The following is a 27208-nucleotide window of genomic DNA, read 5'->3' as shown; positions in this document are numbered from 1 at the left end:
ATGTCTCTCGGTTCGGCTCTAGATTAGCATCCGGAGCTTCTGTCCAATCTGCAACAAAATCCGCCAAGACCTGTGATTTAACCGCAGTCCTGGCTTTGTAGCTGATATCGAAGGCGGATAATTCAATGCCCAATTTTGCTGTGCGTCCTGTTGCTTCAGCGTTGTTGAGAATCGTTGACAGCGGAGCTTTGCTCACGACTCATTCTCGGATGTTCTTGGAAGTAATGTCTCAGCTTCCCGCTGCCCGAGAATACTCCGTAGGCAAGCTTTTGAAAGTGAGGGTAGCGCTGTTTGGATTCCGTAAGGACCTCGCTGATATAGTAAACTGGCCTTTGGACTCCATATTCGTGACCTTCTTCCTGTTGTTCCACCACGATGACGAGGCTGATGACCCTGTTGGTGGCTGCCAGGTAAAGGAGCATAGGCTCTGACTCTCCTGGGGCTGCTAAGATAGGTGGGGAGGTAAGTATCTCTTTCAACTCTTGTAGTGCTGCATCCGCTGCCTCGTCCCAGACAAACTTGTCTGTTTTCTTCAATAGCTTGTACAGGGGAAGTGCCTTCTCGCCAAGACGGCTAACAAACCTGCTGATTGCTGCGACACAACCCAGTGAGCCGTTGCACATCTTTGAGACAAGTTGGCCTTTTTATGCACAAAATTGCCTTGATTTTTTCCGGGTTTACTTCAATGCCCCTATTAGAGACAATGAAGCCAAGGAGTTTTCCGTCTGGTACGCCAAAGACGCACTTCAGCCGGATTCAACATCATCTTGTACCGACGGAGATTCTCAAAGGTTTCGTGAGGTCGCCGATCAAGTCGGATCCTTTCCGGGTCATGACCGCGATGTCGTCGACGTAGGCGTGTACGTTCCGGCCGATCTGGTCCTTCAAGCACCGCTGCATCGTACGTTGGTAGGTGGCACCTGCGTTTTTCAAGCCAAAGGGCATAGTAACATAGCAGTAAGTGCCAAATGGGGTGATGAATGAGGTCGCCTTTTGGTCAGACTCTTTCATCCGTATCTGGTGATACCCGGAATACGCATCAAGAAAACAGAGAAGTTCCGCCCCTGCCATCGAGTCAATGACTTGGTCAATGCGCGGCAGGGGAAACGGATCTTTCGGGCAATGTTTGTTCAAGCCGGAGTAATCGATGCACATTCTTAGTATTTCAGTGTTCTTTTTGGGTACAAGGACGGGATTTGCGACCCAGTCAGTATGGATTACTTCTACTACAAAACCTGCCTCTAGTAACTTTGCTAATTCCATTCCTATGGCGCGGCGCTTCTTATCTCCAAAGCGTCGCATAGCTTGCTTCACCGGTTTAGCCCCCGGGTTTATGTTGAGGTAGTGCTCGGCGAGTTCCCTTGGTACTCCGGACATGTCGAAGGTTGCCATGCGAAGATATCCATGTTAGCGCGGAGGAACTCGACGAGCGCGTCTTCCTATTTGGGGTCCATGTTGGCTCCGACCGAGACCTGCTTGGAATCGTCGCCTTCCTTGAAGTTGACTTTCTTGGTCTCTATCGCGGCCCTGAAGGAGTTTTTCTGTTCGGAGATCTGCTTCTTGGTGGTCTGCATCTCAGTCGGATCCACCGCGGCTATGTAGCCTTTCAGCTCTTCTCCGGATATGACAGACTCTGCGAAGGCGGCTTCGCCTAACTCGCACTCGTGAGCCTTTTTGTAGTCTCCGGTTATGGTGATCATACCATTAGGACCCGGAATCTTGAGCTTGTTGTAGATATAGCACGCTCTTGCATGGAACTTGTGGTAGGTGGGCCAGCCGAAGATGACATGGTAGGAGCTCTTGAAGGGCACAACTTCAAACGTGATCTTTTCTTCGCGGAAATTGTGAACATCGCCGAAAGCCACGGGAAGTGTGATGCTGCCGAGGAATTCGCCTTCTTACCCGGAACCACGCCGTGAAACTCGGTGTTGCTTGTGTTTGAGCTGTTCCTTGGTGAGGTTCATCCGCTCCGAGTCTCCGGGTACATGATGTTCAAGCTGGCTCCGCCGTCCATGAGGCACTTGGAGAAGTCATACCCGTCTATGCGGGGACTTACAACCAAGGCGTAGTATTCTTTTGGCACAATGGCGGGATGATCCTCCCTCGTCAAATGTGCACGGAACTTCCGACCACTCGACATACTGCGGCACGGCCGGAACCGTGGCGTTCGGGATCCGGGTAGCTGATTTTGTAGCGCGGATCTGTTGGGGTTCCGAGTAAGGTGTGGTAAGCCCCCACGCTCTTTTTCTCGAAGGGGTTGGATTTACTCGCGGATCCGGCTTTGGGATCCGGCGAGTTATCATCCTCGTCCATCGCCTCAGAACTGTCCTCCTCTTTGTCCTTGTTCTTGCCCTTGCCTCCTTTGCCGCGTGGGCGGTGCTTCCGGGCTCTCTTGTATCCTGCTTCCGGGTCGTTCTTTAGGTCGTTGACCCACTTGCAGTTGCGGTTGGTGTGAGTGGACTTCCCTGTAGCCGGATCCAAGTGGGCCAGGCAGGGCATGTCTCTATACTCCTCGTAGGTTTGCGGAGCGCGGGATCCGCCAGCTGTGACTTCGGTGCCATGCTGCTGACCCCTGCCGGCTCCGCCTCCACGGCCGCGTCCTCTTCCGCCTCCTGAACCTCCGCGTTGGAACGCCATGGCGACCATGTCGGATCCGCCACTCTTCTGGTCATCAGGGTTTTTGCGCTTGTGGCCGCTGTTGTTGCCGTTATCACGGTTCTTCTTTTGTTGGTGCAGGGGGATTGCTGTAGCTGCGATATCACCGCCTGCATCTTCATCGGCGGCAGTGTGGTCACTGGCAATGGAGATCATCTCATCCAAAGTCAGCTTATTGGCGTTAGCCAAACATGTGAGCTTATGCCTCAGCAATCCTCCTCTTTGCAGTCCACCAATGAAGGCGTACATGGCAGTGGTGTGGTCGACGTTTTCGCACTCGTTCCTGCATGCCAACCATCGTGTGAGGAAGTTTCTTGAGGATTCTCCCTTCTTCTGGATACAAGCTTGTAGGTCGCTTGCCGTGGCAGGTCTTTTGTAGGTGCCCCTGAAGTGTTTCTCGAAAGCGGTCTTCAGGTCAAACCAGCAAAAGATGGAGTTTTTCTCGAGGTCACTGAGCCAGATCCGGGCTGGACCTACAAGGTACAACTGGAGCATGCGGCAGGCGATATTAGGGGTTCCTCCGGCGAAGGTTACTGCATTATAGTAATCCTCAATCCAGGTATCCGGCCTTTCGGTGCCATCGTAATGCTTCAAGTTTCCGGGTAGCTTGAGGGAGCTCCTTGGCTTTGGTTCCTCTCGAATCATCCTGCCAAAGCACTTCGGTCCGATGTAGTCGGTTCTGTATTCGTTGAGGCGTTCCCGCGCGTCGCGCGAGCCGTGACGGGGGGACTGTGAGCGAGAGCGAGATCTCCGGCCACCGCCTCCGCCTCCACCTCCGCCGCCACCGCTAGGTGGTGGTGAGGGAGACCTGCGAGGGGGCCGATCCGACCTCTTGCTTCCGCCTTCGGATTCTCCCCGGCCCTCCCGGTGCTGGCTCCGGCTCCTGTGGCTGCCTTCGCCGTGACGCTGGCTGCCCTGGTCGTTCCGGCCCCGGCGGGGCTCCGGGTCGCGCTCCTCATCCCGGCTCCTCCTAGGCTCGGGCTCACGATCGTTGTTCTCATTCCGGCGAGGTTCCGGCGTGCGCTCCCTGCTCCTGTTTCTTGAGGGCAGCACGTTGTCGCGGATAACAATTCCACCATGCCCCCGAGGCTCGGTGTTTCCGGCTGGACTACGGCGGCGAGGGGGACGCGGGTAACCATTAGGCGGAGGAGAGGCGTTGCGGTACTTGTCTCGTCCAGAGTACATTGCATCCTTTCCCTTTCTCGGATCTGACGGTGGCGTCTTTGATGGTACGGGGATCGGATTTGGGTGTTCCCTGGTTTTCCTTCTTCGTTCCGAGGATCCGGTTCGCGATTCGTCATCTCGACGGCGATCGTCGTGGGTGTCCTTCTGCGCAGTGGAGACGCAGTGCTCCGGGTTAGATTCTAACTTGCGCGAAGTGTCTGCCTTGCTCTGTTGTTTAACCGCCGAGGCGACGAGCGTGCGAACGTAGTCGATGTCAATCTCCTCGTTACTTTTCTTCAAGATCTCTGCAGCTTTCGTCATGTTGTCCTTTGGGGTTGCGAACGGCTGCTGCTCCGTTGGAGTTGCGAAAGTGATCTTGCGGGGAGCTATCATCTCACGCCGGACTTTTTCGACCTCCTGGTGGGCTTCAACGATCTTGTCCTCCCAATGCTTTCGGAGTTCCTTGAATTTTGCCAGTCCTTGGTCCACCTCCTGCTCACGCTGGATGAAGTCTTCCACAAAAACTGCGGCGTGTTTCCTTTCCTCCAGCATGGCGGCTGCGGTGACCTTGAATTTCTTGGCTGTGGCCAGCAGCTCCACTCTTTTAGCTTCTAACGCTTCCACGTCTTCGGGAGTGATGGGTTTGTTAAGAATATCCGAGCGATAAACCGCATCCATGCCTGCTTGTGCGACCATCTCTTCGAGCGACGGGAGGCTCTCCGAGGAAGAATCCCTACGGGGCCGCTCCCGCGACATCGGAGATCCGTGGTGGGATGGCTGAGGGTCGGATTGGGTGCCTGCCTCTTCGATCCGTTTTCTCCCAGCGCCGCTACGGTTGCAGGCACCGCTTTGGCTGGGCGGAGTCAACTTCAGGCTGTTCACCGTATCCATATTCCTTCACCTTGCGATCGAACTCTTCAGTGTCCATGGATTGGGTGTCTCCAGAGATTGGGCTTAGATTTCCCAAAATCGACTCTGCAGCCGGAGTTTCGCTTTCTCCGACAGCCTCTTGCTGATCCGGAGCAGCATTGTTTTCCGGGGCCACGACCTGCTCGGGACCAGCTCCGGCTTCTTGAGGGGCGGTTCCGGCGGTATGGGCCAAGAAGTGTACGAAGTGACACCTTTGCTTCTCTAACACCTGGGAGACCCAGGCGGATCCGCATTGGTCTTCCACCGTTATTTCCTGCTCGTGGGCGGATTGGGTGGGTTTTGATTTTTTCGGATCTAAGGCGGAATCTTCGCTAGGAAGTTCCTGCGTCTCAGATCGGATCTTCGCGACTGCGTCCCGCTCAGCGGCGGTCGCGTCAGCGCTACTTACCAGTGGGTTTCCGTCGGAATCGACGGTTTCCCCGATGAAGATGTGTATGCCGCCAACTGGGACGATGGAGAGCTTGACGGGGTCGGTTTTAGCCGGAATCCAACACTCATCCGGAGGGATGATCGGCAGATTTCCGGCGTAAAGGACACGCCCCACAGCGATGGTGTCGTCGTAGCTTCCCATGGCGGAACCCTCCCGGTTCCGGCCTCCGGACGCCGCAGGCCCCACGGTGGGCGCCAACCGTCGTTGCCTAATCGACGGTACCTCGGAGGAGGGATCCTCACGAGGGGAGAAGAAGTAGGGGCCATAGGGCGGAGTGCACACGGGACGGTGGTACGCGAGTTACCCAGCTTCGGAACACCCGCACGATGACGGGGCCTACCGCCGCTTGTCCGGAATTATCCGGGCGCTTTCGCGTTGTTACAATGAGTTGTGGTTGTGCCTCTAGGGCTCCCGAGATCCGGCTTATAAAGGCGCACGGATCTAGGGTTTACATGGAGAGTCCTAGCCGGAATACAAGTTGCCTAACTATGGTACAATGTCTTGCCGTGTACGTCAAGGATCCGTCTTCCTCCAAGTACGTGCTCGGATCCGGATACTTCATGGGCCGTCACGGATCCGGCCTCCTTCGTAGGTCGGTAGAGATCCGGCTTCCTATTCTCGGGCTGGACTTCATCCTTCAGGATCTACAACAACTGGGCCGCCCGATTGGCCACATGCCTCACCACCATCTATGGGCCACCCGGGCTTGCCGGATCTAGGCCATGCCGTTGATATACCCATAAAGTATACTCACAACAGGAATAGGTGGGATGAGGGGAGAACAGCGTGCTATCGCGAAACCTCTGTGACAGAAACGGGAAAGTAGTTGTACACATTTAGTGATTCACTCGGGATCAACGACACAATCATCTAGCTTAATGCTTTGGTCTGTATGTATTTAATTACTTAATAATTATTGTTACTCATGGTTGTGGGGAAAATGGTTGGATCAGGAGACTCTTCTCACCTCTGGTTTTTGGGGCAATAGTATTTACGGATGTACGTGCACCAACAAACCCCCTTCCATCGCTACTTGCAACAGTTGACGTGATATAAGATACCGTGATGTCGGCTTCAATCCTCAAAGGTACCGGGATGAAATTAACAAAAAAAGAAAGGTAAGAGATGTGCTGGTCTATCTTGATTTTGATGAAGATGCCCACAAAAGCTAGACAATACACATGTTAAAACCTCATTTCCTCGTTCGACCATGCACTCACAAAACCTGGAAGGCGGTAGCCATGAGGGGAAATTTCTGAAGTGCTCACTTCAACGTGTTTGTACCATGCAGTGATGCCATCGAGCGGGACACTATGAATCAATCATACGATATCCATGTTTGACATGATGATACTCTTATATATGCGCGTATCTCCTCACATGCAATATGGATGTATTATTATGTTAAACTTGAAAGCTTGAATTATAGTACATGTCAAGTTACATTAATATGTGCTTTTGTTTGCCGTATCGTGATGAACACGCATTGCTCTATTGTTTGGTGAATTAAAAGATACTCTTGTTGAAAACATATTAGGCACAAAAGGTAACCTTTAGTAATAATCAAAATTTCAGCGCTACCCCATGTACCACCATTTCTTTGGGGGTAATAACCCCATGTACATACAAATCGAACTACCTTCCCCACTTGGGCCAAATATTTTACTTTTGGGTTGCCGCTGGCCATCTAGATGGTAATTGATGTTGCCTACTTACTCTGGCGATAAGATCCCAAGCACTTCCAGTGGACTTTTGACTCCCACTCTTTTTGCCCCTTTTCAAATTAAACATGGAGATTGATGCGTGTAGCAAGTTTGCCCCTTTTGACACGTCCGTTGGGAACCCCAAGAGGAAGGTGTGATGCGCACAGTAGCAAGTTTCCCTCAGTAAGAAACCAAGGTTTAATCGAACCAGTAGGAGTCAAGAAGCACGTTGAAGGTTGTTGGCGGAGGAGTGTAGTGCGGCGCAACACCAGGGATTCCGGCGCCAACGTGGAACCCGCACAACACAATCACGGAACTTTGCCCCAACGTAACAACGAGGTTGTCAATCTCACCGGCTTGCTCGTAAACAAAGGATTAGATGTATAGTGTGGATGATGATGTTTGTTTGCGAATAACAGTAAAGAACAATTGCAGCAGTTTGTATTTCAGATGTAAAGAATAGGACCGGGGTCCATAGTTCACTAGCGGTGTCTCTCCCATAAGACAGCAGATGTTGGGTGAACAAATTACAGTTGGGCAATTGACAAATAAAGAAGGCATAACAATGCACATACATATATCATGATGCGTACTATGAGATTTAATCAGGGCATTACGACAAAGTACATAGACCGCTATCCAGCATGCATCTATGCCTAAAAAGTACACCTTCAGGTTATCATCCGAACCCCCTCCAGTATTAAGTTGTAAACAACAGACAATTGCATTAAGTATGGTGCGTAATGTAATCAACAAAAATATCCTTAGACAAAGCATCGATGTTTTATCCCTAGTGGCAACAGCACATCCACAACCTTAGAACTTTCTGTCACTGTCCCGGATTTAATGGAGGCATGAACTCACTATCGAGCATAAATACTCCCTCTTGGAGTCACAAGTATCAACTTGGCCGGAGCCTCTACTAGCAACGGAGAGCATGCAAGAACATAAATAACATATATGATAGATTGATAATCAACTTGACATAGTATTCAATATTCATCGGATCCCAACAAACACAACATGAAGGATTACAAATAGATGATCTTGATCATGATAGGCAGCTCACAAGATCTAACATGATAGCACAACGGGGAGAAGACGACCATCTAGCTACTGCTATGGACCCATAGTCCAGGGGTGAACTACTCACACATCGATCCGGAGGCGATCATGGCGATGAAGAGACCTCCGGGAGATGATTCCCCTCTCCGGCAGGGTGCCGGGGCGATCTCCTGAATCCCCCGAGATGGGATTGGCGGCGGTGGCGTCTCTGGAAGGTTTTCCGTATCGTGGCTCTCGGTCACGGGGGTTTCGCGACGGAGGCTTTAAGTAGGCGGAAGGGCAGGTCGGGAGGCGTCACGAGCGGCCCACACACCAGGGCCGCGCGGCCAAGGGCTCGGGCCGCGCCGCCCTGGCGTGTCGCCACCTCGTGGCCCCACTTCGTCTCTCCCTCGGACTTCTGGAAGCTTCGTGCAAAAATAGAACCCTGGGCGTTGATTTCGTCCAATTCCGAGAATATTTCCTTACTAGGATTTCTGAAACCAAAAACGGTAGAAAACAACGAATCGGCTCTTCGGCATCTCGTCAATAGGTTAGTGCCGGAAAATGCATAATAATGACATATAATGTGTATAAAACATGTGAGTATCATCATAAAAGTAGCATGGAACATAAGAAATTATAGATACGTTTGGGACATATCAAGCATCCCCAAGCTTAGTTCCTACTCGCCCTCAAGTAGGTAAACGATAACAAAGATAATTTTTGAAGTGACATGCTATCATAATCTTGATCATACTATTGTAAAGCATATGAGATGAATGCAGCGATTCGAAGCAATGATGAAGATAATGAGTAAACTAATGAATCATATAGCAAAGACTTTTCATGAATAATACTTTCAAGACAAGCATCAATAATACTTGCGTAAGAGTTACTCATAAAGCAATAAATTCGAAGTAAAGGCATTGAAGCAACACAAAGGAAGATATAAGTTTCAGCGGTTGCTTTCAACTTTAACATGTATATCTCATGGATAATTGTCAACACAAAGTAATATAACAAGTGCAATAGGTAAACATGTAAGAATCAATGCACACAATTGATACAAGTGTTTGCTTCTAAGATAGAAAGAATAGGCAAACTGACTCAACAATAAAGTAAAAGATAGGCCCTTCGCAGAGGGAAGCATTGATTACTATATTTGTGCTAGAGCTTTTCATTTTGAAAATAGGAAACAATTTTGTCAACGGTAGTAATAAAGCATATGAGTTATGTATAAGACATCTTATAAGTTGCAAGCCTCATGCATAGTATACTAATAGTGCTCGCACCTTGTCCTAATTAGCTTGGGTTAACACTGATTATCATTGCATAGCATATGTTTCAACCAAGTGTCACAAAGGGGTACCTCTATGCCACCTGTACAAAGGTCTAAGGAGAAAACTCGCATTGGATTTCTCGCTTTTGATTATTCTCAACTTAGACATCCATACCGGGACAACATAGACACCAGATAGTGGACTCCTCTTTAATGCATAAGCATTTAACAACAGTTATTATTCTCATAAGAGATTGAGGATTAGCTGTCTAAACTGAAACTTCCACCATGAATCATGTCTTTAGTTAGCGGCCCAATGTTCTTCTCTAACAGTATGCATACTCAAACCATTTGATTATGAAAACCGCCCTTACTTCAGACAAGACGAACATGCATAGCAACTCACATGATATTCAACAAAGGTAAAAGAGTTGATGGCGTCCCCAGAAAACATGGTTACCGCTCAACAAGCAACTTACTAAGAAATAAGACACATAAGTACATATTCTTCACCATGATAGTTTTTTAAGCTATTTTATCCCATGAGCTATATATTGCAAAGGTAAAGAATAGAAATTTTAAAGGTAGCACTCAAGTAATTTACTTTGGAATGGCGGAGAAATATCATGTGGTAGGTAGGTATGGTGGACACAAATGGCATGGTTATTGGCTCAAGGATTTGGATGCACGAGAAGAATTCCTCTCAATACAAGGCTAGGCTAGCAAGGTTGTTTGAAGCAAACTCAAGTATAAAAGGTGCAGAAAAGCTCACATATAAACATATTGTAGCTATTATAAGACTTTACATTGTCTCCTTGTTGTTCAAACACCTCAACCGAGAAAATATCTAGACTCTAGAGATCAATCATGCAAACCAAATTTTAACAAGCTCTATGTAGTTATTCATTAATGGGTACAAGGTACATGATGCAAGAGCTTAAACAAGATCTATATGAGCACAACAATTGCCAAGTATCACATTATTCAAGACATTAAACCATTTACCACATGCGGCATTTTCCGTTTCCAACCATATAACAATGAATGAAATAGTTCAACTTTCGCAATGAACATTAAAGATAAAGCTAAGAACACATGTGTTCATACGAAACAACGGAGCGTGTCTCTCTCCAAAACAAAGAATGCTAGGATCCGATTTATTCAAACAAAAACAAAAATAAAAACAAACGAGATGCTCCAAGTAAAGCACATAAGATGTGACGGAATAAAAATATAGTTTCACTAGAGGAACCCGATAAGTTGTCGATGAAGAAGGGATGCCTTGGGCATCCCCAAGCTTAGACGCTTGAGTCTTCTTAAAATATGCAGGGATGAACCACGGGGGCATCCCCAAGCTTTGACTTTTCACTCTTCTTGATCATATTGTATCATCCTCCTCTCTTGACCCTTGAAAACTTCCTCCACACCAAACTCGAAACAAACTCATTAGAGGGTCGGTGCATAATTCATATATTCAGAGGTGACATAATCATTCTTAACACTTCTGGACATTGCTCAAAGCTACTGAAAGTTAATGGAACAAAGAAATCCATCTAACATAGCAAAACAGGCAATGCGAAATAAAAGGCAGAATCTGTCAAAACGAACAGTTCGTAAAGACGAATTTTAAAGTGGCACCAGACTTGCTCGGATGAAAATGCCCAAATTTAATGAAAGTTGCGTACATATCTGAGGATCACGCACGTAAATTGGCAGATTTTTCCGAGCTACCTACGAGAGGCAGGTCGAAATTCGTGACGAGCAAGAAATCTGTTTCGCACGAGCAATCCAAATCTAGTATTAGCTTTACTATCAAAGACTTTACTTGGCACAACAATGCAATAAAATAAAGATAAGGAGAGGTTGCTACAGTAGTAAACAACTTCCAAGACTCAAATATAAAATAAAGTGCGAAGTAAAATAATGGGTTGTCTCCCATAAGCGCTTTTCTTTAACGCCTTTCGCCTAGGCGCGAGAAAGTGTGTATCAAGTAACATCAAGAGATGAAGCATCAACATCGTAGCTCCCCATCGAGGGGTTTGGAGCTTCCTCAACTTTATGCATTGTATCCTATCTATGTAAGCATTTCAGAGGCATACTCTTTTCCATTACTCTTAGGCTTGCTACTTCTCATCAAACAAATTTTCGAGAACCAAGCCAACCATAGCTATTTTCTAGAGCTTCACTGCATTCCTACGAGTCTTGCTATGAGTATCAGGTACTTTAAATCTCCCCTCCATCATTAATATTATTAGTGTACTTTATTTTATCCATGTCCATCTTTTCAAGTGTTCTTGCAAAGTCGGTATAAAAGCCAAGCCTCTTATGCTTAATAAAAACTTTTCTAGCTTCTTTAGCTATATCTTCAAATTCTCTACGGAGGACTTTTAGAACAAAATTTCTCTTTTCTCCCTTTCCATGTCGAGAGTGCTAAGAAACATATGTTGAATTATAGGATTGAGATTAACAAATCTAGTTTCCAACATGTGTATCAAACATGCAGTAGCACTCTCATAAGTAGGAGCAAATTTTACTAAGGGTGTATCTTCAAAGTCTTCATCCATACTAACATTGGTGAAAAATGCTTCTATATTATCTCTCCCAATTATAGACCCACGTCCTACCGGTATGTCTTTCAGAGTAAACTTAGGAGGAAACATGATGAAATAAACTAAAGGTAAATAAAGTAAATGCAAGTAACTAAATTTTTTGTGTTTTTGATATAGAGAACAAGACAGTAATTAAAGTAAAACTAGTAACTAATTTTTTTGTGTTTTGATATAATGCAGCAAACAAAGTAGTAAATAAAGTAAAGCAAAACAAAAACAAAGTAAAGAGATTGAATGTGGGAGACTCCCCTTGCAGCGTGTCTTGATCTCCCCGGTAACGGCGCCAAAAATTTGCTTGATGCGTGTAGTTGACACGTCCGTTGGGAACCCCAAGAGGAAGCAGGTGTGATGCGCACAGTAGCAAGTTTCCCTCAGTAAGAAACCAAGGTTTAATCGAACCAGTAGGAGTCAAGAAGCACGTTGAAGGTTGTTGGTGGCGGAGTGTAGTGCGGCGCAACACCAGGGATTCCGGCGCCAACGTGGAACCTGCACAATGCCCCAACGTAACAGCGAGGTTGTCAATCTCACCGGCTTGCTGTAAACAAAGGATTAGATGTATAGTGTGGATGATGATGTTTGTTTGCGAATAACAGTAAAGAACAATTCCAGCAGTTTGTATTTCAGATGTAAAGAATAGGACCGGGGTCCACAGTTCACTAGCGGTGTCTCTCCCATAAGACAGCAGATGTTGGGTGAACAAATTACAGTTGGGCAATTGACAAATAAAGAAGGCATAACAATGCACATACATATATCATGATGAGTACTATGAGATTTAATCAGGGCATTACGACAAAGTACATAGACCGCTATCCAGAATGCATCTATGCCTAAAAAGTCCACCTTCAGGTTATCATCCGAACCCCTTCCAGTATTAAGTTGTAAACAAGAGACAATTGCATTAAGTATGGTGCGTAATGTAATCAACACAAATATCCTTAGACAAAGCATCGATGTTTTATCCCTAGTGGCAACAGCACATCCACAACCTTAGAACTTTCTGTCACTATCCCAGATTTAATGGAGGCATGAACCCACTATCGAGCATAAATACTCCCTCTTGGAGTCACCAGTATCAACTTGGCCAGAGCCTCTACTAGCAACGGAGAGCATGCAAGAACATAAATAACATATATGATAGATTGATAATCAACTTGACATAGTATTCAATATTCATCGGATCCCAACAAACACAACATGAAGGATTACAAATAGATGATCTTGATCATGATAGGCAGCTCACAAGATCTAACATGATAGCACAACGGGGAGAAGACGACCATCTAGCTACTGCTATATGGACCCATAGTCCAGGGGTGAACTACTCACACATCGATCCGGAGGCGATCATGGCGATGAAGAGACCTCCGGGAGATGATTCCCCTCTCCGGTAGGGTGCCGGAGGCGATCTCCGAATCCCCGAGATGGGATTGGCGTGGCGGCGTCTCCGTAAGGTTTTCCGTATCGTGGCTCTCGGTCCGGGGGTTTCGCGACGGAGGCTTTAAGTAGGCGGAAGGGCAGGTCGGGGAGGCGTCACGAGGGGCCCACACACCGGGCCGGCGCGGCCAGGGGCTCGGGCCGCGCCGCCCTAGTGTGGCGCCACCTCGTGGCCCCACTTCGTCTCTCCCTCGGACTTCGGAAGCTTCGTGCAAAAATAGGACCCCAGGCGTTGATTTCGTCCAATTCGAGAATATTTCCTTACTAGGATTTCTGAAACCAAAAAACAACAGAAAACAACAACTGGCTCTTCGGCATCTCGTCAATAGGTTAGTGCCGGAAAATGCATAATAATGACATATAATTGAGAACAAGTAAGTGCGTGGTACTAGGGCCATCGCTGAGCCTATCCACGATAGCGAGGTGCCGCGCACAGGCTGGGCGTTTGGCGAGCAAGGAAAAAAAGAAGGCGTCGTGAGGGTTGGACGAGCGAGAAGAAAAAAAAACAAAGAAAGGATTACCGACGCGTTTTCCTTCTCTCTCCCCATACTCTTTCCCTGCCAAACCCTATTTCCTCTCCCGTTTCACTCTCCCTAGCAGCGGCGGCGGCGGCGGCGGCGGCTAGCACGAGTAGCGGCGGCGAGCGGGTAGTCGGCGGCGGTGAATGGCGAGGGCTGACCAGTGCATCTCTCCCCGGTATATCTTCTCTCCTCGTGTATCCTCTCTCTGTCTCACTGTGAGAAGTGGTGGTGGGGACGAACGGGCTCTCCTCTCTTCCATGTTCTCTATCTTTCTGGGTGCCAGTGAGGAACGGTGAACACTGCCGCCTAGAACGGTTGCGCTCATCTTTTCCCTCTTCCGCCGGGCTCCCATGTCTCTATTCTTACCCCTCTCTATCTTTCTGCAGGAGCACCAGATGGTGATAGAGGACTGAGCCAGCGACCAAGAAGAAGCTCAGCAGCAGCCTTCTTCATATTTGGTGATTTCCCCCCTTAAAATCAGAGCTACTACATAATTTGTCAGAGTTTACCCTTATTTGTATGTTCCTAAGATTTGGCAAAGTTGAGTCTGCTTGTGGACGTATCAAAGGTTGTGGCCTTCATAATTATTTGTATAATTTGTATAATATTTTGTTGTAGGTGGACTAACCAAAGAATCAAAGATACTTTGCAACAGAACCTCGCGACAGGCAAGGGGTACGCGAAGTCTCACTTCTTGTCGATAGTGAGGTACTACTTTACTGATTTGAATAAGGGGTGGTGATGTATCATGGATTGTTCAATGTGCATTGAATGATCAAGGGTCTGCGCTATGCCGATGGTTGCAGGAAGCAAAGAGGCGGATGCGGGACGGAGAGAATGGAGAGTCCTGCGACGGTTATGGAGAAGACGTTGAAGCCTTGAATTGGTTCACACGGATACCGCACATGTTCTGTAAGAAGCTCATGGATTCAGACACTACCACGCACGGTGGCATTCTCCGTGCTGTGCCGCAGAGGACTGCATCCAGCTGCTGCAACATTGAGTAAATAGAGAAGAGAGCAGTAGATTGATGGTTATCTGCATTTGGTTTCATTCATGAGGTAATCTTTTGGCTCTGATCCTTAAATTTTTACAATAGCCATTTTTGTTTGTAATTCACTGGGCTTGGCAGGTTTTTTAGGTGTTTGCAATGCCGCCGGTGCTCATGCTAGCTACGAACAAACTTTACTAGAAGATATCTCATTAATCACTTCAAAATTGCTAGGATGCATGGAACCAATAGATATAAATAGTTTTTAGGTAATGGAATCAAGGTACTGAACAAGAGTTATTTCTTGGCTGTCATAGTGATAGTGAGTTTTAAGTGCTTCCCCTGAAATTATATGTCTTGCCTCTTTTGTGTGTTTGAAGTTCTGACTTTTATTTTTTGCCTCCTTTCCTCAAATTTGTGGTGTTCCTAATTTTGTAATATACCGACCCAATGTTTTGTTCAGCATGCGGAAAGGGGCCTGCAGATTTGAGGCCGAGGGCCATGGCCGGCGCGGTGGTGCCTTGTCATTCTCATGTAAACGCGGAGGTTGCTCGTCATTCTCTTGTGGAGCGCGACGCATGAGGAAGCATCTAGCATGGATGGAGGAGGGCACGGGAGAGGAGTAGGTTGAAGGATTTTGACAGAGAATGGTGAGCAGGTAACACCTGAGGATACACAATATTGTTTCCATTCTCTTGCAAAACATATTGGCTAAAAAACAGTTCTACACAAACCCATCAATATTTGGAGTTCGTCTAATTAATAACCTTTTAACAGCATGCGTGTATTATTAGGTGTTCTGTCCAGCACTGAATGTGCTTGTTAATCTTGTATGCCCCATCCTTCATTCAGGAACCAGCCATCCTCAACTGCCAATCAGCAACCTGGGAGTTATTCAGCAAGCAGAGACAAGAATGCTGAAAGAATTACTTCAGAAAGAAATATAGCAGCAAACCAAGGTGATTCTGGCACACCTGTAGTGCCATCTGGAGTTGTCGGTGATAAGAGAGTATCACTAGGCGTAGGAGCTTGGGGTCCTGGTCTTCATGCTCAATTGGAACAAGGGTATCGCCAAGCTCGAGAAGTAGTCAGATCCAATAATGGTATATAGATTCTTTCACAGCTTCTTAGTGCTCGGATGGTTACACGTCCTGCGGCTATTGATGCTATTCAGTCCCTTGCTTTTTGTGTACTGCTTGGCTTGGCTAGAGATGATGCAATTGCTCATATACTGACAAAGCTTCATGTATGGTGGACTGCAGAACAATTCATTTATTTTCATGTGTTTTCTCTTACTTTTGCATGACTATAATTTCAGCAACGGGTAGCTGCTACCAACCATTCCCTTTGTTTCACATATAGGGTATGTTCCTTTTTCTTCATGCTTTGTTTTGAAATAGCCGTAGTCAATGAGGTGTGTAACCTTACTAAGGTCGAACGGGCTACCTAGCTACTCAAACCTAATTGTGGGAAATTGGTTAGACATCATCTCATTTTTCTCCCTTCTCATTTTCTCTGTTACTTGGTCTATGCAAAATGCTGTGAGATGAATTGGACGGAGGGGTAACCAATCCTTTTCTTTGTTGTGAATAATAGAGTTGGTAAACTACCTCTCTCATCTCTCTGATACCCTTCTTTCACCCTCTCTTTACATATCTGTCCTGTAGGTTACTTTGTTTGTTGCGTGTTGCCTCCTAGGTAAGTAACTAACTAACTCTTAACCTATTATTCCAGATATGGAAGAAATTATCAGAACTGATTTGTGACACCAGTACCCAGACATCTGGAAGTGATAATGCAAGATGGATAAATGAACTGACCCAAGTGGCATTGAACTTATTGTGGTAAGAAACGGCCATTGTTTGATGTTATTTTCAGTTGCTCAGGTTTTTATATATGTAGAGCTTTGTTTGCTGGTATTCTGCTGTTTATCAAGTCGATGAGCACTCTGTTTTTTTGTAGCTATTTAGTACTCCATGGTAACATGCAAATATTTTATAATCAGAGTGGTGTTTATAAAAGTTAAAAGTAGTGCTGATGTGGGAAAATAACCTTTGCTCCTATTATCTCTGGTACACAACTTGTGGAGAATTGCTCTCAGTGTGAGAGTCTCTTTAGTGCAACCAGTCATATTTCAGATTTTCAGTATCATTCTGGCACTTGGACCAGAAATTCTTAGATCGCAATTCATGGTCAGAAGATCACTCTACTTTCTGTGCAGGTCTTCCTCACAATGCATTTGGTTATTTTTCCTATGTTGTTTCAGTTTTAAATTTTCTGACTTCATATATAATACCTCCTAATTATTATAGGCCTTCTCCTTATGTCCTATCGCACCATCTCGGTAACCTTCTAGGAATTGTCTGGACTAACTTTTTGTTCTAAGAACAGATATGCTGAAACTAAGGTTGCATATTTTTCCCTCTCCATATGTAATGTGTTGTGGATTTAGACCAGGTGTTCTAAAACTTCACAACTCAACTAGGATTCAAGTGGCGTGGAACGGGGGTTTACACATTTTTAGCTTGCTAGCAGATCTTTCGCAATGACTGCTCTCTCATTCCCTTTGTGTCACTGGTCCTCTAGCTTCGAGTAAAATTAGAACTGGCGCAAGGTTCTCTGGATATTGTTTCAATTGGTGACGTTGTGGTCAGATGTATATTTGTTCTCTCGTTGCAACTAATCTTTTTTGATAACAAAGATACTCATAATTACCATCACAAAAAGGGAAAAGATGTTAGAATATAAATATGTTTCAATTGATAATCTCAGAAATGGTGAAGATGTAGCACATTTTTTTTTACAATTCTGAGCTTGCTCCAATTGCTCACTGAAAGTAGAGGCCTCTTTTGTGCCTAATTTTACTCTATGCTTAAAATACTTTTATTGCAATTTGTTTGGTTTACCAGCATGGCTCTGTATTTTATCAGCCAATGTGGTTAACACTTTCCCTATGTAGCACTACAGACGAAGTGTGCTATTTATTTAATTTTATGGATAGGCCACTGCAAACATACATGTACATATGCCAGCTGGAAGCAATTACACTGATGTACTTAGGATGGTATTTCATAATAATGTCCTAACACCCGGTACTTATTATCCATCAAGGCTTACAAACTTTTTGGAGAAATATGTTGGTGCATATTGGTCGACCGACTTCAGAATGTGTTGAACGAACTGAAAGATTGTATTTTCCGTCGACTTGATGCACTTAAGCTAAATAATGTGAAGCAAAGCTATGGAAAAGGCGGTGTATCTTACATGAAGGTATGGTTTCAGTTTTATCCACTTCTACTTCAAACCATTTAGGATCTTACGACAGGGCAAACAAAACTTTCATGCCTCATTTGTGACATTAATGTTTATTATTGTGGCAAATACATTAGTGAAATTGTTGGTGATGTTCAGTGTGTAGGCCATAGCATACACGGAAATCATTGTCGTCATTGAGTCAGGTGTTCGTAAAATTACCAAGAATCCTTGTATTTTAGCATGATTACCGGGTTGGTTGCTTTATCCTTGGTACTTAAGGTATTATAAAATATCAGGGGCATATGCCTATGCATCTTTTAGTGTTTGTGCTCAAACTTTAGTAGATCTCATGTATATTAGTATACTTTTTAAGCTATGTTTATTATGAAATAATATCTTAACAGAAAATGACTTTGTATGCTGCTGTTAATTTGTATTTGGTCTTAGGTTTCTCTTATTGCTTGAGAAATGCGTGTTTAGCTTATTCTTTAGCTTCAGCTGAAAGCTTGTCAGAAATCTAATGAGTTGTAATGACTGACTGCTCTTGACAATGTTTTTCTTGGTGACAGTGCCTGCAACGACTGTAGATAAGGCACAATAGAGACTTCACCCTTGATACTTCAACGTTCATGAACATGGAGTATTGGGAACAAAGGGAGTCACTCCAAAATATGTGAATTAGCAATGAAAAATATCAAAATCATGACTCTCTTCAGCCTAAGTGTCACGTTGAAGGAAGAACCAAGACTCAGGTTTTCAGTTAAATGTACTTCGAAAATGTATGTATCTCCCGTTACTGGGGTGTTGCTGAATTTGAGCAAGCACCCTCATGTAAATATAGGTACACGACCCTAGCATATTGTATTTTCCGAATTTGTCAGGAGGCACAAAAATTTTTGTATCATGTCTTGAAGTTATCAATATTTATAGTATGTGGTCTGTGGTATATGTATGTGCTTTGAGTCTTTGTGATTTACAGATATGTTGCTCCACCTCATCATTTTTACATGTATAAGGACAGTAAGATCTCAAACACAATGGTTTACTTAACTTGGGTAGTTGGGTTGACTATTACAGTACAAAACAGCAGTTGTTGGCATGGATTGTGGCATTCTCTGGAATAGGATTGGGGCGCAGAAGACCGGTCAGGAGGCGCCCCATGGGGCGCCCCAGCCACTAGTGTGTATAAAACATGTGAGTATCATCATAAAAGTAGCATGGAACATAAGAAATTATAGATACGTTTGGGACGTATCACAGGTGTGGAGAGTTATTCTTTCCTATCTGAGAAATTGGAAGGTTCCTTTCAAGAATCAGGTGTGGGAAGAAGTTGACCTCTTCATGAAGCATCTGTCAAACAAGATCAGAGCACCACTGGAGTTGGAGCCACCCTGAAGTGTTCTTCCTTCGACTGGATTTCCTCCTGGGCTCATGCATCCAAAGCTTCTCATGGAGGGCAAGATTCGCTGGAGTTCCTGAAGGAACATCCAGAGGAAGACGCTTCAGTTCATGTTGTGATGTAGTTTCAGCTCTGCAGTGGTGTTTGCGAAGAAGAATAGTTCTAGACTCTCCTGTTAGCTTTGTTATCTCGTGCTGATGTGCCGTGGAGGTGGTAGTTTTTTGGATTTAGGTTTTAATCTGTATGTGGTGCTTTTGGCTGGAGTTTTGGGCGGCAGGTCTTAGCCTACTCCCTCTGGAGGTTCTTTGGATGACATTTTATCTCGTACTTTTAGCTTTTGGTTTGGGTGCTTGTAAGCAGTGAGGTGTGGAGTGTGTTGAACTTTGGTTTCATTTTATCATATGAAATGGAACCGGGGAGATGTCTCCCTGAGAATCTAAAAACTAACATCACGTGTACACAGACTACACAGTCCTCATACAAAAGAGAGGTCCAGAAAAGGCCATTGCCTATCCGTGGCGAGAACATATGCACGTCTATGAGTGGAAAAAGCTGGCGGTGTTGAAGATTTTGACCTTGAAGCCAACATCTTGGAGTTTGAACTTCAAGATGCCGTTCGCGTGAAGTCCATGTTTATAGACATATTCATTCCAGCCCTGGAAGGAGACTACCTACCCGAAAAAATCTTGGACCTACACCGACCATTCACACCAACAAGTCGCTAGCGGCGTACACTTGGGAAAGTTGACCTTGAGATTGAGGGTGTGCTTCATGGAGGCATGGGTGTCGAAGGCTTGACCAACATGTGCAGGTCATCCAGGTCCGGTCGTCGAGGCACCAACTCTTTGGCTATGTGGCCGAGTTTGTGAGGGCGCCTTTTCAGCACCCTGATAAACATGATTTTTTGTCCAACGGTTCCAGCAGATCAAGTCTTGCAGGCTGATGGTGTGTGCGTTTTAGATCTAATCTTGTCCCACTCAGTCTTGATTACCCTATCATATAATGTGGGATTGGTGATTGTTTGTGAAAGTTGTTTGTTGATCCGTGACATTGATGATCACCGAAATCATGTTGACAGTGACATTTGTGATCATTGAAATCATGTTGATTGGTGACAAGAGTGGCTAGTGCATGTCATGTTGTGTTGGGTATGGCATGTCATGTAAACTCCCAACACAACTTGACATGCACTAATCACCCTTGCCAATGTTGGATTTAGTCCTCATACATATCATGATAAAATCATAACCGCTAACCCCAAACGAACAAATCTAAGCATCAACAGATGCCAATATGCAAATCATACATAAGCGCCTACACAATGTACAAATGTACACAAGATAGAATCTACACATGCAAGGTAAAACCCTAACCATTAACCCGGACCAACTAAATCAAACTCTAAGAAAAACAATGTTGGTTATCGGTATACTTACATAGGCTGGGGTGATGGAAATGGTGCCATTAGGGGTGGAGAGGATGTCACATGCATCGTTGCTAATGTTTCCATTGTTGAAGGCATGTTGTTGTTGCGCATGTCCCCACTAGGGAATCGACCCCTACTTATATTACCACCATGGTTGTCCTTGGCCTCATTGTTACAGATGTCGCTGGCTTCGATGTGAGTGGCTGAAACGATCATACTAAATGGCCTCAAGGTCGGCGATGGCGGGGCTAGTCAGACCCACCTTCCCGCTCGCGGCTTGGGTGGTAGAGGGGCTCGAGGTGAATCCTCCATTAGATAGACCGATGGATAACGGTGACACATAGCGGAGCAGTGAGAGAGGAAAAGAGTGAGAGAGGTAGTTATGGATGAGGACGATACATATCTGGTACTTATCTCATGTGCAAACACGAGCTAGCCATGATGTGCCCGCTAGGTCTGACTTGCTAGAAAAACCAAATCAATTGTTCGCAGTGGGTTTTGTTGCAAGGCATGACCCAGTTTGTTGCATGGGCAACCAAACACCGTTAGTTTGCGTCCAACGGTCTAGTTGGGTTATATGCTAGCAATCAAAGGTCCCAAGCACCGTAAAGTTCTGGGCAGTGTAACTAGACCCTACTTAACTTAGACGATCTAAGTTATATGATTATCAACTTATAATTGGGTGTATATTTCCACTATATTGCAAATTGCATGAAGTTCCTCCTCTATATGGAAGCACCTTCTACCGGACTTGTGATATTTAACCTCCTTTGTTATCAGCCACCACATCCCTATAAATAAATGACCATCGTCATAGTGGCACAATCGACTACAAATGTTTAAGCAACTTGCGACTTGACGCAATATTGAAACTTTCTTGAGTCTTTGCTGTTATGCTCAATTTATAAAGTTTGAATCAAAGTGACACCTCCACGATATATGTTGTACCAGGATGACATTGCAATATGTAACAATATGCTCATCTCTGTCATCATCCATATTAATGAGGACCATGCTTGACTTATGATAATTAACTTTAGTCCAGTAGAGGTATACAAAAGTGCTTTAAGGCAAGCAAGCTGGGAAGCATCTGCTTGCATAATGATAAGTGTACCATCAACATATTGCCCAACACATAAATCTTCACAACAAGAGGCATATGCATCAATCCTTGCAAACATGGTTTTATTCAGAATGGACTGAAGCAAATATGCAATAAGTACAAAGAGCAGAGGTGATCTCCTTGTCTACGCCACTTCTACAATAAAGTTTCCCGCGAACTCAGTTGAGCAAAACCGATAACCTCCCACACTGCAAAATTATTTTGATCTAGTGTTTATCTATTTTTTCAAACCCCTTGGTTTTTAGAATGTTAATAATTGTAGAATGCTAAATCTTGTCAAATGCCTTTTCAAAATCCAATTTGAAAAATATGATCTCATTTCTTGATTGTTGGCATTGGAAAAAATACTCAAAGGACCACCGCAAGCAATCTTGGAATGGTGTGCTTTTCAAAGAAACCATATTAGTTTTGTGGACTATCTTCAATATAATTTTTTGCTCACTGTTTGCCAGTAGTTTAGTGATAATTTTATGACACTGTTAAGGACAACCTGAAATCATTTGGACTAACCAGTTTGTTGATCTTTGGAATGAGAATGATGAAGGAGGAATCGATGCTTTCCAGAGATACTTTATCATCATAAAAATATTGGATGAGCTTCTTGCAATCATTACCAGTAATTGGCCAACAAGACTTGATGAACTCATTTTTAAAACCACGTGGACCAGGGGATTTCTACTACTGCCTCGGTTTCTTCATCTGTGAAAGGAACCTCTAATTCAGTAAACATTTCTTGGTTTTCTTGTGTTCTGTAAATATTTTGCAGTTCAAACAACATTTTAGGATTTGCATATTGTCCCATTCTTTTTCCGAAGGCTTCCCAGATGATAGATGATTTATCATCATGAGTACTTCCTACTGATTATTATTATAAAGCATTGCAATGTGGTTTTGTCTGTAACTAATTGTTGCACTTGTTGTGTGAAAAAAAACATGTGCATTCATCACCCAACTATACCCATTTGATGTGTCTCCAATATGTTCTTTGGTAGCGTACCAAAAAAAAGGTGTGAACAACACGATTAAAAGATTTGACCATGCCACACATATTACAGAGAAAAAACTATGATTGTAGGCAAAAGATGGCCCAAATTAACAGAACTGAAGTTCATATTAGATTACTGCACTCAAAGGAAGGCGTCCTAATTTATGCATTTTGCTTGGTTTTATATCGATAATAATCAGCATTCCAGCATTGAGATAGGCCAAGTTTTGACTACTACTACATAATGGCAACGATTTACGATGAACCAACTAGCCAAAGATCCATCTAAAAAAAAGATAACTGCTAAGTATCGGCCATTTTTCCAGCATATACTTTGCGAAATCACCTTAACATATCCTAACCTCGTACGAAACCTGCACATAAAAATACCCGCAAAGCCAAACATTTGCCGCAATCCCGATGCGCGCACTCGACGAATGCACCCGACATGAAGAATTCTTTCACCTCCAAAGTACTCCTCGTCCAGCTTTATCCCTCCCGGTAGATCTCCCCCCTGATCGATCCGTCGAAGCCTTTCACTTTCCCACGAGTTTCTTTGCCATATTTCGGTGTCCTCCCGCTTGCGTGCTCCTGCAAAGCTCCCAGACCCAGCCTCCACTCCCAAGTTTCCTCTTATTCCCTCCCTCGCAGCCCCTCTCTCCTGTTGGGGAAGAAACCTATGATTCGGCGAGATTGCGCCAGGTATATATGCACTGTCGGAGGGACAGCAAGGTCCTACTTTACACTTCTCAGTTCGTCAGGTAGCTATCGGTCCATCGATCCCTGACTTTGTTTGAAGCAGAGAGCGAGCTCGATCTTGAGGGAGGGGGAGATCGACATGGGTCGTCTTCTTAGGACGTCGAACTGCATTGGCTACCTTCTTGTCATCCTTGCCTTATGCTGCGGTGAGTTGCGTGCCCCTGTTCATGAATTCTCTGCTAGCTTTCTACTTTCTCGAATGTGGTGTGCCTAAGGTATGATATGATAGGGGATGTGATGGTGTTTTATGCTCGCATTTTTTTACCTAAAGCATACTCCCTTGTTCTTGTAAAAGTCTCTGCGTTTGGTACTTGAACAAACATAGATCTAGCTACATGCTGCATGAGGAATTGTGCATGAGCGGTGGGAGAGAAAGTGACTTGACATTTGCCAGAGGACTCGTCAGAAATCTTTTCACCTCACAAGTTTCATTCATCCGATCCCAACAGGAACAGATCACCAGAGAGTGGAAGCATCCAACCGACTCGCGGAACACCCAGCCCATGGGACGAAACGAAACAGGATCCTGACCACCGTCTCGGTGATGAAGCCATCCTACCCGACGGTCACCACGCCCACCTCCGCATCCTACGCAATGCCGGCGTCCACGCCGATGAATCCGTCCTCGATGTTTCCTTCTCTGGCGGACGCGAACGGTGGCGGTGGCGTCGCCGGAGGTGGCGTCGGCGGGGGCGGTGCTGCGGGAGGCGGCGTCGGTGGAGGTGGCGTCGGCGGTGGCGGTGCTGTCGGCGGTGGCGGTGGAGGTGCCGTCGGCGGTGGTGCAGGAGGCGGTGTCGGTGGCGGTGGCATCGGCGGAGGTGGCGGCGGCGGCGGGACGTGGTGCGTGGCGAGCCAGAGCGCGAGCGCGTCCGCGCTGCAGGTGGCGCTGGACTACGCGTGCGGCTACAGTGGCGTGGACTGCTCGGCGATCCAGACAGGCGGGAGCTGCTTCAACCCGGACACCATCCACGATCATGCGTCCTACGCCTTCAACAGCTACTACCAGAAGAACCCTCTCCCCACCAGCTGCGACTTCGGCGGCACGGCCACCGTCACCACCACTGATCCCAGTAAGCCCAAGAGACGCGATCATACATTATGACGCATTTCCTGCCCATCTCTGAACTTCAGTGATTCTCAGTAAAGTATTTCTGTTCTCACACGAATTCTTTCCAACCTTGCAGGTTCAGGGTCTTGCCAGTATCCAGCTTCAAGGTATGTTCTTGCCAATCCAAACGAAAATGCAATCGAAAGATTTGTTATTACATTCCTGGAACACAAGAGCTGATATATTTGTTGTCCTGATGTGAAATGGCAGCGGCGGCGCTCAGGGAAACATGATGCCCCCGCCTTCACCGACCACTCTGACGCCGATGAGTCCGTTCCCGATGACCCCAACGACGCCGATGAGTCCGTTCCCGATGACGCCAATGACGCCGGACACCGGTACCACCGGAACGCCTACGTTTGGAATGAGTCCACCAGACTTTGGGTCGTCGTCCCCTCCTGGCTCTGGCTTAGGATCAGATTCACCACCGGATTACAACGACGTCGGCGCCGCCCCACCCACGGCGATGGGCAGGGCGGCGTTGGCCCTCGTATCCATCCTTGCCGCCACGATATATTTGAGCATGGCCACATGAAGAATACGCGCATTTAAAGATATATATTTCCAGATGGCAATCCTATGCAGCAGTCCAAGAAGTTCAAGAATGCAGAGAGGTGCTCGCCGCAGGATGCTGCCATATGAGCGCAAACTTGCACCGCAAAACCTCCCTGCAGCAACACTTTGCAAAGCAGAGGTGCCCCATTTGTTTAGTATCGTCAGAAATCAGAAGCATATGCTGATGCAGCTTCTAGCCCCGCCCTAGTTCTAGTGGGGGCAGCAGATGTTTATATTGCCGATTATACTTCTACTGTACTTAGAAATTTATTGGGAAGTTTCGTTTCAGTTCACTTATTTGCTACGATCTCAGAACAGAATACAGTCAGCTGACCAATATAACAATCCAGCCGTCTTACCCTTCGAGAACTCTGAAATTTTTGGGGAAGTTTCGTTTCAATTCAGTGATATTATGATCTCTGAACATAATACAGTCAGCTGACCAATACAAAAAAAACGCAGCCGTGTTACCAATTCAAGAAAATCTTACGAACAAAATAAAAGAAGAAAAAAGGCGCAGAGTAACACAAGAGGTAGGCTTAAGTATAAGCATGTACAGATTTTCAAATTTTGTAAGTACACAATCATTTGTATTGTATACGCATTCCATCTCCTGCAAGCTCAATCTTTGTTCTCTTTTCTTTACTACTACTAACTGGGAAAAATTCAAAAACGCCATTTTAAAGTTTTTAAATTTTTTGAAAGTAAATATAGATTTAGATGATGTTGTGTTCTACCAAAGTGTAAAATTTCAACTTGAAATACCATACATTCGGGGCTGTGAAAAATGACAAAATCTAACGTCTATAGTAGTGAATGGTGCATAATTTCAAAACCTCAAAATTTGTCAGATTTTGTCATTTTTTGCAGCCCCAAATGTAAGGTATATTAAATATAAATTTGCATGTCGGTATAACACAACACTAATTAGATCTAGATTTTCTTCATATTTTTTAAAATTGAAAATAAAATTTTCGAATTTTCAAAAAAAAAGAGCTACATGTAGGTCACGCTACAAAAGCCCACACTCAACATTTTGAGGGATAAAATCTTGTTGCCTACCTAGTGTGCGGGTTACAGAGTTCATTCTATTTGGTTGTAGATGTGCTTCTCTCATTATATTTTTTTCATCAAAAAGGTGGTTAAGACACCGCATCTGCATCGAATTCATGCATTTGGCATATATATTAATGCTCGGTCAGCAGATGCCTACAGAACATGACTTCTACCAAGATTTATTGAGCTGGTAATAAGCTTATTCCTGCCTTACATTCGTGTGTGGGAAACTAGGTACTCACTCCGTTATTATATATAAGGCCACTAACCCAAATATTAGGTACCAAAAAAAGTATGATATAATAAATGACATTTTAACCCACTTCCAAAGGACATACTAGCCAGCTCCTCATTTGTGTAGGAGCTAGTTATGCACTGGACCAACAGATTTTTATCCCTAGATTGGACGCATGCTACGGGTTTCTAGAGTATCTAATAACCAATTAAGTGCCTTCATAAATCAAATATCATCAATTTTTTCTTCGTGAAAGACAGTGGCTTTATATATTGGCAAACTATAATTTTAATATTGGCTATATATAAAACTGGAGGGAGTAATTAAATCGTGATGAATTCTATTAGAGATATATTTAGTATAGATATTTGATAGTCTATGATTTCTAATCAACCTATCATATCTCTAGGGGAGCTTCTTAGCCTCCAAATCTTGTACTCCCTCTGTCTCAGTTTATTAGTCTTTTCCGTATCCCTAGGTCACCAATTTGATCTATATAATTTAAATTATTTAATGCAAAAAATTATATCATTAGAAAATAGAA

The 27208-nt window shown here is 45.1% G+C and overlaps 1 protein-coding gene and 1 long non-coding RNA gene across 5 annotated transcripts; both read left to right on the top strand.

The window, feature by feature from the left end:
• The first annotated feature begins 13868 nt into the window (after positions 1 to 13868).
• On the top strand, positions 13869 to 18970 carry LOC124693048. 4 transcript variants are annotated; one of them, XR_006999845.1, is made up of 9 exons: positions 13869 to 13947; positions 14159 to 14230; positions 14391 to 14480; positions 14579 to 14833; positions 15227 to 15421; positions 15616 to 15866; positions 16498 to 16607; positions 17875 to 18033; positions 18588 to 18970. It is a non-coding gene; the product is annotated as an uncharacterized LOC124693048 (long non-coding RNA). The 4 variants fall into 4 exon arrangements; XR_006999844.1 differs by adding an exon at positions 14905 to 15032 and having other exon boundaries at positions 15616 to 16607; XR_006999843.1 differs by having other exon boundaries at positions 15227 to 15413; positions 15616 to 16607.
• Positions 18971 to 24254: 5284 nt separating this feature from the next.
• LOC124690605 (PLASMODESMATA CALLOSE-BINDING PROTEIN 1-like) lies at positions 24255 to 25654 on the top strand. The gene is made up of 3 exons (XM_047223969.1): positions 24255 to 24780; positions 24895 to 24925; positions 25029 to 25654. Exons 1-3 carry the CDS (start codon positions 24255 to 24257, stop codon positions 25351 to 25353), a joined length of 882 nt encoding a protein of 293 aa, XP_047079925.1. The 3' UTR covers positions 25354 to 25654.
• Positions 25655 to 27208: the final 1554 nt, after the last annotated feature.

Source organism: Lolium rigidum, chromosome 2 (genome assembly GCF_022539505.1).
Source record: "Lolium rigidum isolate FL_2022 chromosome 2, APGP_CSIRO_Lrig_0.1, whole genome shotgun sequence".
Taxonomy (NCBI): Eukaryota; Viridiplantae; Streptophyta; class Magnoliopsida; order Poales; family Poaceae; genus Lolium; species Lolium rigidum.
The sequence above is the reverse complement of the archived record's forward strand: the minus strand, read 5'-3'. Positions and strand labels throughout refer to the sequence as shown.